General features: G+C 33.9%; 1 protein-coding gene across 3 annotated transcripts; it reads right to left on the bottom strand.

Annotated features, from left to right (window-relative positions):
• Positions 1–8328: 8328 nt before the first annotated feature.
• Positions 8329–11711, bottom strand: LOC115711552 (DNA-directed RNA polymerase III subunit rpc4). 3 transcript variants are annotated; one of them, XM_061112020.1, is made up of 11 exons: positions 11535–11711; positions 10326–10387; positions 10183–10238; positions 10033–10090; positions 9866–9905; positions 9675–9782; positions 9536–9588; positions 9369–9429; positions 9150–9241; positions 8836–9072; positions 8329–8663 (listed from the first exon to the last, which is right to left on the bottom strand). In XM_061112020.1, the coding sequence occupies exons 2-11, from the start codon at positions 10368–10370 to the stop codon at positions 8547–8549; spliced, it is 867 nt and encodes a 288-aa protein (XP_060968003.1). In that variant the 5' UTR covers positions 10371–10387; positions 11535–11711; the 3' UTR covers positions 8329–8546. The 3 variants fall into 3 exon arrangements, with proteins under 3 accessions (XP_060968003.1, XP_030495764.2, XP_030495763.2); XM_030639904.2 differs by having other exon boundaries at positions 8329–8696; positions 9690–9782; positions 11535–11707; XM_030639903.2 differs by having other exon boundaries at positions 8329–8696; positions 11535–11706.
• Positions 11712–12226: the final 515 nt, after the last annotated feature.

Here is a 12226-nt window from a genome sequence, read left to right as displayed (position 1 = left end):
TTTTCTAACTTTATATGTGTTTATTTTCATTGTTTTAGAATTCATATTAGGTTGTTAATCCAACATACTTGTTAGTAAATCTAGATCCTGGTAAAATAATTTCCAACAGAAAGACCCATCAACGCATACAACAGGTCGACAAAACCTAAACCCCCGAATAGAAGGACCCAAAGAGAAGAAACAATACTTGAAGCGACCATCTTCTACCACAAAATCCGTGATGGTACCTGGATTCCGCAACTGTAGTATGTGCAAGTAACTAGGTAATTTCGAGTACGAATCTTCAGGTGTACCCCAAGCTAGGTGTAGTGCCTTCTCTCTGCACCTCCATGCCTTTTTGTAACTCATTTGGATCCCATAATCCTTGTGCATACTTTTTCTTATATCAGAGGGCAACTGATCCGAGCCGTCAGTTGCGAACTTATCCTTAATTAGATGGGCAACTATTACAGGTGATGCTTGACGGTTATCTTTTCCTGGAAGATCAAGGGAACATGTATGTACATTATGAAATGTACTCACCTCAAACATGTTAGAAAGTACGTTCTTCTTCGCTCTTAATCTCCACCCACAATCTGTATCCTTACATGTGACGTACCAAATATCAGTACCGGACTTCCTAACGTAGTAGTCAAACCCTTTCTTCATTGCATACAGGCCAACAACTATCTTTAAATGCTCTTTGTCTCTAAAAAACTTTCCCACATGTAACTCCCCGCCTGGTGTGCCACCCGTAGATATATAATGACTATGATCCTCGATGTCTTCTCTTGTATACATTTTCTCCTTAAATTTACCGTAACTTGTCGAAGAAGAAAATGGATCGCTCCATCCAGTCACATTGGTACCTCGAGCATCAGTAGGACCACTAATATCATTGGTCTCTCTACCATTATTAGGACCTGTACTGTCTGTAGTTCTTCTAGCATGACTGGTTTCGCCTGGACGACTATTACTAGTACTAGGTGTTTGGCAATTTTCTCTACGGGGCATTCTTTTCCGTGTTGGTGGCCTCGGTGGTATTTGGTATGATAGTGGAGTCAAGTTCAAAGGTACAGCAGCAGGGGCCTCTGTACCTTGGTCGTCTCTTACGCCATCATTGCCCTCAACATAACATTCAGGGTCTGGACCATTAAAAAAACCATCGATGAACGGCATTTGTGCTACAATATCAGCACTCGACATCATATTGTTTAATTCAGGTAATACATCCGCCACCAACACCTCTGGATTTGTTTCTGGAACAAAACTCCCAACCTCGCTACGATTATCCTTAACAGAACTTGGTGTGGGACTAGGATTGACGCAAACATTCTTCTTTAACAAAGTCACAAACAAAGGAGTAAATTCATCTAGCTTCTTCGCAAGTGTAGATAAAAAGTACCTTGCACGCTTATCATTTCCAATAACTTCAGGGCGATACTCAAAGCCTTTCTTGTACTTGTAATGTACTTCCAATTTCAAGTCATACTCCACTTTGTCGACATCCAGTTCTTCGTACAAAACATCAACCAAACCTGAGTAGCTTAGGTTCGGATCAATGTCAAATGTCAAATTGTCGCCCCGTTTATAAACCCAATCTCTACCATCAAACTCCCAAACACCATTATACATAACACACGCATTTACAGTTGAACCTGTCACATACATTTAAAAAAATACAGTCATAATTTACAACAAAAATCTCACCGAAAAAATCTTAATTAATAATTATTACTAAAACCATAAAAAATAAAACAAAAATTAATAAAACAATAATTAATAAAACAAAAATTATTAGTACTAATTAATAATTAATAATGATTAATAATTAATAATAATATTTCATAATTAATAATAATAATAATTCATAATTAATAATTAATAATTAATCATAAAACACTTATTAATAAAAAAATTAATTAAACAAAAATTAATAAAACATTTGTTGATAAAACAAATAAAAAACTTAACAATTAATAAAACAATAATTTATTAAATTCATAACTCAATAATAAATAAAATAACTCTTAAAACATTAACTAAAATAAACATTAATTAGTCACACAAATATTAATAATTCAATACAAAATAAATTAATCATAAAATAATAAATAATAAATAATAATAAACAAAAAATAAAAAATAAATAAAAAAACAAGTCGGGTCCGATTGGGTTCGATTGGTCCGACCATCGGACCCACTTGGGTACCATCGGGCCAAGATCACAAAATTAAAAAAAAAATTAAAAAAAAAGGAAAAATAGCCTCGGGTCCGATGGGGTCCGACCATCGGACCATTTTGATGGACCATCGGACCCATCGGACCATTACCCCTGCCAACCAAATTTTTTCACACATCGGGCCCCCATCGGCCCAGCATCGGACCCCATCGGGCCCGACGGCCAAAAATGCAGAAAACCAGCGAAATTCCAGTTTTCACATGCAGCAAACATTTTAACAGAAAAAAATAGCAAAATAACAGCAACAATAGACAGATCAAGCAACAAAAACAACATTCTTAATTAAATATAACAACAACAAACAATATTTTGTTAAAAAAAATTAATTACTTACCCATTAATGGAGCTTGTAGTGTTCTAGGTTCTAACGTGGTGGATTAGTGTGGGGGATCCCTAGTGTGGTGCCTTGTAGTATGGAAGGTTGTAGGTTCTAGTGTATTAATGAGTGAAGAGAAGAAAAAAAAAATTTGGTGGTGGTGAAGATAGGAGTTCGGGTGGGGAAGGGATTGATGAGAAGAGAGGGTTGGGGTGGGTACATGTAATTAGGGGTATTATGGGGAAAACAAAAAAAATGTCATTTATAACAAATTATGTTAAGTATAAGTTAGGGAAAAAAATTATAAGGTAATGTAAGCAAATTATCTTTGAAGTTTGTGAGAAGAAAGAACCTAGTTATGAAGCTACAAGCAGGGTTGGCCCTAGGCATAGGCGGGCTAGGCCCGCACCTAGGACCCACTTATTTTAGGGGTCCAAATAAAAATTATACATATTTTTTTAATAATTTTTAAAAATACCATTTAACTTTATAGTAAGGGCCTAAATTTTTTTTTTGGGAAATTTACATGCTTTACTAACTTTTCCAATTTTCTTTCATTTATACTGTGACACGCTGAATATAACTTTTTTACTGTTTCGGCAGTATACTGCCTTGGTTCAAATTGTATATGTTATTATTTTTTTTTTTTACTGATTGGGACATGGGCTATCACAAAAGTGACATGTTATTTATTTATTTTTTTTTTATTTTAATGGATGTAAAAATTATTATTTGTTATTTTTTAATATTTAATAATTATTATTTTGATTAAAAGGTTGATGGGATGTGGGCTGTCACAAAAGTGACATGTTTTTTACTTTTTCTTTTATTTAAATAGATTTAAAAATCTCACCCCCCATGTCTCACTATTCATCTTCTTCTTCATCTTTATCTTCTAGCTTTTTACATAAATCCCACCCCCCATGTTCTAATATACATCTTCTTCTTCTAGTATTTTTTTAGGCACTTATTGTGAAGTGAGTGGTTTCTATTTTTTTTTTCAAATTTGTAGAGTTTTTTTTTTTTTTTTTTTTTTTTTTTTTATTTTTCATCTTAAACTTCCCTATACATTTCCCACTTTTTTTTGTTGGAATTCTTCTATAAATATTGTTTTTCCTCAGTAACAATGGTTATTAACCGATCTTCCTCCCCTGTTGCCAAAAAGTCCCCAAAACAACCTCAGAAAAATAAAACCCGAGCATCAATGGACAAGAAGAGTTTGAAAGATAATCCTCCTAGCCATACTTTCACAGTTCCTGCTAAAAGAAAACTACGTTCTGGTACTTCAAAGAACACTAAATCAAAATACCCGCAATCTGTGTTGGAGAACTCCGACTCTGATTTTGAGTTTGAGCCAAAGTTCCAAAGTCTCCCAAATCTGATAAGGTTTTTTTCTATTGATCTTGTGTTGTTTTAGGGTTTTTTTTCAAGTTGATTATGTTTCCTATTTCTCTTTTTTTTTTGCATGTTTTTTTTTTGTTAGTCCTATTTTATAGTTTTTTGTTTTGTTTGACTCTGTGTTTTGTTGTTATTTTGGTTTTATTTTGTTAACTCTTAGGGAAAGGTAAATACTAAGTGAAGATTGTTCAATCAACTGATCTGTTTGAAGACATAATTGGAAAAAGGGTTGTTGAGGTGTGTCATTTCATTATTTTAGTTTTAATATTTTTTTATGCTTGTTTTTTATGTTCTTTATTATTTTTTTTTTTTGTGTTGTTTTAGTTTTGTTTTAGTAGTGTTTTGTTGTGATAAATCCAACACGCAAGTATACGTATCGTTTTAACAAGTAATACTCAGGTAAGTGAGATCGTTCCCACGAGGACTGCAGTTAAGTACCAATCAATTGAATTCTTGTTTCTATTTGGCAATCGAATAAATAAACTTTGAACAAAATAACCTAAGCAAAATTAAATAAAACAAACAAATAAAAGGTTTAACAATGGATGTGAAATTAGGGATATGATTTCAATTGCTTTGATTACCCAATTATTAACACTAATTAACCATTCTTCTTCCTCCTATGTGATGACAGATTATAAATTAACCTAAACTCTTTTCAGATCATAAAGGTTAGGGCTGCACACGGGTCGGGTTTTCGGGTTTTCGGGGTTTCGGGTTCGGGTTTTCGGGCTTCGGGTCTTGGAAATTCACAACCGAACCCGATTTACGGGTGTACGGGTGCGCCGGGTTTCGGGTCGGGTTTTTCGGGTTGGGTATGGTCGGGTTCGGGTCTTATTGGCTAAGCCCGAATGTTTAATTTATGGGCTGCAATAAAATTTAATTTTTAAAAATACCATTTTTTTTTATTTTCAACGTTAGTTGGGCCTTTTTTTTTTTATAATTAATAATAATATATATATATATCAGTATTAATATATGAAATGAAACTGTATGAATTGAGAGAGTGAGAAGTCGTGTGAGCTGTGAGGTGAGTCAGACTTATTGCAATAATACGTACAAAGTCTTAAGCTTACTTTCCCCAAAAGAATAATTATTATCACATAAAGGGCACTGTTTCAATTTTTTGATTGACTTTATGTATATATAAGTTATGTTTTAGTATTAATGTTATGTGTACGTGTATGATGTCTTTTGTCGGCTGCAACCGTGGCTCTTCGATTGACCAAACGTGTATATTAATCTCATGATTCTCATGCATAGCCATTAGCCATATATATGTAGTTGGCTCTTTTCAAATTCACCCTTTATATATGTATTAATTAATTTTGGTGTACTTCCAACAAAAGAATAAATTATTGGTAATTGTTTTTCTGGAATCTGTTTAAAAAAAATAAATCATATTAAATTTACAACAACTTCATTAATGAATATTTAAACTAACCAATAATTTTTAGACTTAGTAATGAATAGTCTTTTTTTTTTTTTTTGAATATGAATAATTAAGTATCATTAATATTAATTTTTTTTAAAAAAAAAAATAAAAATTTCGGGTTACGGGTTACAACCCGACCAAAAATAAACTGCTTATCCACACCCGAACCCGAAACCCGATTTAGGTTTTTCGGGCTTCAACCCGACCCGACTATACGGGTTTTCCGATGGTCGGTTTTTTTGGCAGCGGGTCGGGGCGGGTGTTCGGGTTTTTCGGGTGTGCGGGTCCAAATGTGCAGCCCTAATAAAGGTCCTAAATTGTATGCCAACTACTGCATCTCTGAGATAGAACAACATACAATTTGCATTAAGCAATAATCTAAAAGTCACATAAGCTATGTGAATACTCTCGTTTCACATCAAAACCTATGTCTATTCATTTAGAGCATTCTCAATACTCACTTTTTAGATTTTGTATTGAGATCATAGAGCATGCAAAAGGTGATCAAGCTTAAACATGAAATAAACACAAATATGAATAAATCACAATAATATAGGAAGAAAGAACAATCAAATAACATTAATCCATAGAATAATCTCAGTCAATATCCATCAAATCCCTAAATAGAGAGTTTAGCTCATAATCGAATCCATAATTAAACTAAACACAAATAAAAACATAAAAAAATCAAGAGAAGAGAAAGAAACTAGATGGAGGATTGTTGCAGATCGCCCATGCTCGCTCCAAGAGCCTTCTTCTTGTGTTTTTAGGGTTCCATATGGTCTCCCCTTTTTAATTTGCGACCCTCTTTCCTTTAAATAGAGTTTTTCAGCCCAAAAACGAGAAAAGACGAAGTTATCCTTGACCTGTACGAAGTCGGCGCCGCGGCGGGCAATATCCTCGCCGCGGCGGCTGTAGAAAAGTGAAAAAACGGGCTTTCTGTAGTCCCCCGCCGCGGCCAAAAGTGGTCTCGCCGCGGCCACTGGACCCAATTTTTTCTACTTTGACCTCTTTCAGTAAAATTAGCATAACTTTCTCATAAGAACTCCAAATGAGCTGATTCAAGATGCGTTGGAAAGGAAAAAAAAGAGATCTAAAACTTTTATGTTTTGACTTTATCCAAAATTTGATTAGAATAAAGTCGAATTTAGGCTTGAAATTTTAGCTTTTTTTCTCTTTCAAAATTTCCTCTATTTTATAGATCACTGTTTTCCGAAATTTGTCCAATTTATACATTCCAAGTGTAGAAACCTGAAATCAAAGAAAACAAGCGTAATTCTATTCCAAAAATAATAATAAAGAAGAAAAACAACTATAAAATGTGACCCGAAACTTAGGCTAAAAATATCCTAACATGTTTTCTTATGTTTTTTTATAGGATTGAGAATCCAAGTACACCCGATCGGAATACTACCATTCTAGAGTTTTTTTATGCTTGTTTTTATGTTTATTTTTTTTGTGTTGTTTTAGTAGTGTTTTCTTATGTTTTTTTATAGGATTTAAAATCCAAGTACACCCGATCGAAATACTACCATTCCAGAGTTATTACTCTGTTATTGAAGATATTAAAAAAATTCTTACCGAAACCCAATTAAATATGTTTTCAAAAACTGTATTGGAAGTTGTTTTTGATTGCGTAGTAGCTTTAACCTTTCTTCAGTGTTTTCTTGTCTTTGTATGTCTGGGTGGTGTTTGTCTGTTATTAGCTTCGCGTTGTTGATGTCGATTTCTGGATCTAGTTTTTTACTGTTGTTTTCAAGTTTTTCTACCATTTTTTTCAGCAACCAGCTTCGCATAGTCAACTATGTCGAATTTGTCGTTTTCAAATTCTCTTGTTTTTGATTCTCCTCCTTCTTCTAATTGGTGTTCCAATGTGTATGATTCTGTTGTTGCTGTGTTGTTTTCGAGTATTGTTGTGTTGTTTTCGAGCATTGTCACATTCTCTTGAAATAATTATGTTATTTTTTCCATTGTCCATTGCTCTTTATGAGAACTGGTATAGATTCCATGTCTTGTCATTTTTCACAATATTTCATTTACATGGAATTTTTTTCATATTAAAACAACAGTAAAATAACACTACAAAACAGTAATTTGTTGTTGATTTAGTAATTTTTTCTTTGCCAGATTTTATAGTTTTTTCCTGGTGTTTCTATGATTCTGGTGTTGACTTGTTCGTCCCCAACCACGAAGGAGAGGTGCCGTTAATGGGCTTGAACAGTAAAAATGTAAAGTTTGCCGTGTCCCAGTATTTTTGAAAACATTTGGTAAAAAGTAGTATTTTTGTAAGTTTCCCATTTATTTTTACCTATGGCCCATTTCAACTCAGGACCGGCTCTGGCTACAAGCCACCTCAAAATTATGAGTATTCAACTCAGCATTGTTTTCTTTTTAAATTTCAAAAGCTATATATACGAGGCATTTTAATCAGTTCACAATGCGCAAAAAAAAAAAAAAAAGAATGACAGTGAGTGAAGTATTAAGATTAAAACCACCAGTGATTGCTGCTCAATATCGACATGCTTACAAGAAAACAAAAATAGAGGACATCACCATTCCAGCCGGGGTAGGGTGGATGTAAACCTACATACGTTTCTCTTCCATTATGATCTGGACTGATGATGCAGAAGAATTCAATCCTAAAAAATTTTTTGGAGGAATTTCAAAGGCGGGTAAAGACCACCATGTAGCATTCTTCCCGTTTGGAAGGGGGCCAAAGACCTACAATGGACAGCATTTTGCTATGTTAGCAGCAAAGACTGCAATGGACTCTTCAACCACAACAAGGAGCCCATGTTAAGTTACACCAGCTCTAAGTTTGTAGTCAGTTTGCAAGGCTTAATTAATAATGGAAATAGTGAAGTTTGTGAATCACAAATGCGTATGTGAAATTGCCAAAGCATGATAGTAGAGAATGATATGCAATCAAGTATTAAGATTTTGCTAAAAATTTTGAAATTTACTAAAAAGGACATAAATAATGGAATAAATTTGACCAGCAAATACATTTTGAATGAAAACCATTTGGGCTTTACATTGGAATCTCTCATCTATATTCTCTCTTTCAAACGAAATGAAAGCTCAAGTTATTTGAATTCCTATATTTTTCATTTAAAAGAAAACTTATGAATAAATCATCTATAAATCAAAATTGTGTTGGAAATGATCAACAACAATCACAAATCTTCTATACTATCTAAAATGGATTTTATGTCAGGGGTTACAACGGCTCGCTTGTTGAGCTCCCCAACAATGCAGCAGTGCTTCTCCGCGTGATTGATAGCCACAACATCCTGAGAAAACACACAATCCATACCTGAGGAGACCTGCATTTAATAATTAAAAAAATTCATATTGACCTTAAATTAGCTTAGGAAATTTAAGTTAAGCAGATAACAATAATGATGATGCGTATATAATCCTTGTGGTTTTGGTTGATTGGATTTAGTTGAAAACTCTACTCACATCATAAAGAGTATCACCAATCTTTAGCTTGATGGCACCACTTCTGTATACAAGCAATTTACCCACCAAGCCTGCAGGTATCTCGTTCAATGCACAACACTTCTTGACAGTGTTCGCAGCCATAGGTGCCCGTGAGCTTTCGTTTACTGGTTGGCCATCATTGGTAACTAATTGTTTCATCAGAGGCATAGTTGGTGGCAACTGAAGAAAGAGCATACTAGTTTCTGGATTCTCCTCCTATAAAGAAAACATCAAAAGTAAATCTGACTATTTTACACGGAACATTTGATCAATGTCAAGGTATCACCACCAACCATTAGACCAAGTTCCATTGCTGATCTTTCTAATCTTTCTTCATAGTGAATAGTTTCAGGATCTTCCCCAAATTCCTCCTCATCAAGAAATTCTAAAGTAATACCAAGAAGTTAGATACCGCTAAATACAGTAGAGGGAAAAAGAAAAAAAAAAGCCTGAGCATAATAGGACAATGATTTCAACTCAATAACTAAGAAAACTGCAATACTAGAACCTACCGGGATTTCCAGAATACGGCCTCCTCAAAGGAAGAGTTGCAGGGTAATAGCTGTAGTAGTCCTGCAATAGCATCCAAAGAAACCAGTGTCAAAATTCTCATAAAAAGATGAGAGATACAGATAGTTCAGAACAGAAAACTACAAACTATCAATGGTGATATACATACCCATGGCTCTTTGTACTCTTTCTCCTCTATATTACCCGGCGGAAATGCCCCACCTGTTTAAAAATGATTTTCAGCGTTAGACATCAGAAAAAATCACATATACTGCAAATAAGAAAAGCTGCAACAATGAATTGCACACCACTGGAAGCTGAACCTTGATGACTATTACTACCACCCCTAGGAGCACCATATGATTTAATGGTAGTTGATGCACCACCATAACCAAATGCAATTCGCGAAGCTGTCACTGTAAATTAAAGAAGTAAAACTTTGTCAATAAAATTTGAAAAAAGGAGGGAGATGACAAGCATGATAGGTAAGAACAACTACCTTTCTTTTCAACTTTAGGCCTTGCCCTGGTTGAATTTTCCTGCAAGAGATGCAAAGGAGGAAGAAACATCATAATGCTAACATAAACAGTGTAGAGCAAGAGAACCGTAACTCACATTCGAACATTCAAAAGAATTCGGAATGAGAGATCAAGTAATTAGTAGTACATTGAAACGTCTCAACAAATCCCTAGCCTGGTCAGCATCAGAGTCCTCGACTACTTCGCTGCAGTTAGACAATAAGGTAGAGACAAGATATAATAAAACGTTAGCTATACATGGGTAGCATGTAGATACTTCAGCACATGAGACAATTACGTTTTAACTTCAGGTTTTGGTACCCGGCGAGGGGGTGCTTTTGGTATGAATCTCCTCTGCAGCAATCAAAGCAGATTTTCAGTACACCAATGATCATAGGAAGAATTGAAATGAGACAAAGGTGGTCAGGGTATCACACAAACCTTTCTGGGGGCAGCAGCTTCGCTATTGAGAATCGATGGATCCATAGGACTGAGACAAAAATCTTTAACACACACGAGTGAAAATGAATTAGGCATGCAATGTTTTCTGCTCTCAGAAATGAGAATAGAAAATAATTTTGTTCACAAAATGGTATTTGGCTAATGTTTCTATAAACAGTTTTCAAAAAATAAAATGCTAAAAGCATGTTTGGTTCAAACTTCTCGGAACAGGTCATTACTTAGAAATTAATTCAATAAGCATTGCCTTTTATGCTTCTATTAAAATGCCGAATAAAATTTTAAGCAACTACAAATTATCTATCCAATCAACAACAACACAACATTGCTCCACATTGCATGCAAAGGTAGCTTATTTGTCACTATGAGAATAATTCCAAGTCAAATTGCTTAGAAACACCATAGATTAGATTTTATTTGGAGAGAAGTTTCTCAATGTCACCAAACACTTCGTCAAAACCAATACTTTTATTTCTCAGAGCCCCATATACGGAATTATCCTACTTAAACACAGTACTAAAAGAAAAAAAAATCCCCACAATAATATCCATTGACGAACTTATTAGTCATGTCATATCTAGAGTGATCAAGGATGCAAACGAGGAACAAATACCATGTAGTTCGCATGAAAGAAGCAGATATTTTTTTTTTTTTGTAGGTGTAATCCCATAGAATCAAAATTACAAAAATATGAAATTTTCTTTTGTTTCAAACTTTCAAATGGAAAAAGAATGAGAACAAAATCTCGTATGATAATTACAACATATTTATACACAATTTCTAAATCTTAGAACTAAACATGATAAATTAATTATGACAAACCTGACACCATTAAAAAAAAAAGAAAAAATAAATAAATGGATAATAGCTCAATCATATCCGAACAGAGAGAATCACTTGAGAAAAATCAAACAACCAGATAAAGTTTCAATCGTTTCTCTGCATTTAGGGCTGCATAATGAAACTACATGTTTCAAGTGGAGAACTTAATCCGGATTACACCATAACAGAATCAAATCAATATACTAGCATATTTCAAAACCAATAACACATGCTCTTCTTCTAAGCCATTTATCAGAAGGTTGATTTAATTGCTTTAACACTGATCAGAGAACATAAATGAAACTACAGTACACAACCATAGAAGCAAACAGAAACGGAGAGAAGTTAAAAATAGATGAAAGCCGGTACCTGTGAGTAGCAATGAGTGAAGCGCAGGTGGTAATGAAGGCAAACGGTATTCGTTCTCTCCGTTCAGCAGTGAAGGAGGTTAGGGCACCGGTGATGAGTTAGTCACAGAAGTAAGAGAGAGAGAGAGAGAGAGAGGCTGGGTGAAGTAATGAACTTAAGCTGACTATGGCTTGGCTTCAAGTATAGGCTTCAAGTTCTGATATTGACCTTGGGCTTGGGCTTCTAATATTGGGTTATCACTAAATTGAAATAAGGGAAATTTACGCTTGGTACTGTCTTTTCTACTTTTATTTCATTTTTACTGTTGAACGTTATTTATTACATTTTTACTGTATCTTAACTTTTTGCTAAACCAATTTGTTATTCCATTTTAACTGATACATGTCACACTATAGATTATTTATATTCATTTTTATTATTTTAATGAGTGTAAAAGTTATGATTAGATTGATTAAAGCTGAACAAACTTTCTTTTTCAAGTTTATTATCCCATGCATTATTTGTATTACTTTTTATTATTTTAATGAGTGTAAAAATTATGATGTGATTAATTTTGTGGCAGTTTTTTTATTTATTTATTAAAAATAATGATAAAAGTTGAACAAACCTTCTTTTACATATTTATTTTTATTTTTATTACATTAAAATTAAAGATGATAAAGATTTGAGTCAAAACGTGTCTTCATTTTACT

This window comes from Cannabis sativa, chromosome 3, assembly GCF_029168945.1.
Source record: "Cannabis sativa cultivar Pink pepper isolate KNU-18-1 chromosome 3, ASM2916894v1, whole genome shotgun sequence".
In the NCBI taxonomy this organism is placed as follows: Eukaryota; Viridiplantae; Streptophyta; class Magnoliopsida; order Rosales; family Cannabaceae; genus Cannabis; species Cannabis sativa.
The sequence above is the reverse complement of the archived record's forward strand: the minus strand, read 5'-3'. Positions and strand labels throughout refer to the sequence as shown.

Bases quoted from the DNA above. Each gene is read 5' to 3' on its own strand.
- LOC115711552 (XM_030639903.2), bottom strand. From the start codon at position 10,370: ATGGATCCATCGATTCTCAATAGCGAAGCTGCTGCCCCCAGAAAG. The intron at 10,239-10,325 runs GTTTGTGTGATA...TGATTGCTGCAG, and splicing joins AAGCTGCTGCCCCCAGAAAG to AGGAGATTCATACCAAAAGC. The intron at 9,783-9,865 runs GTAGTTGTTCTT...TTTAATTTACAG, and splicing joins GCCTAAAGTTGAAAAGAAAG to TGACAGCTTCGCGAATTGCA.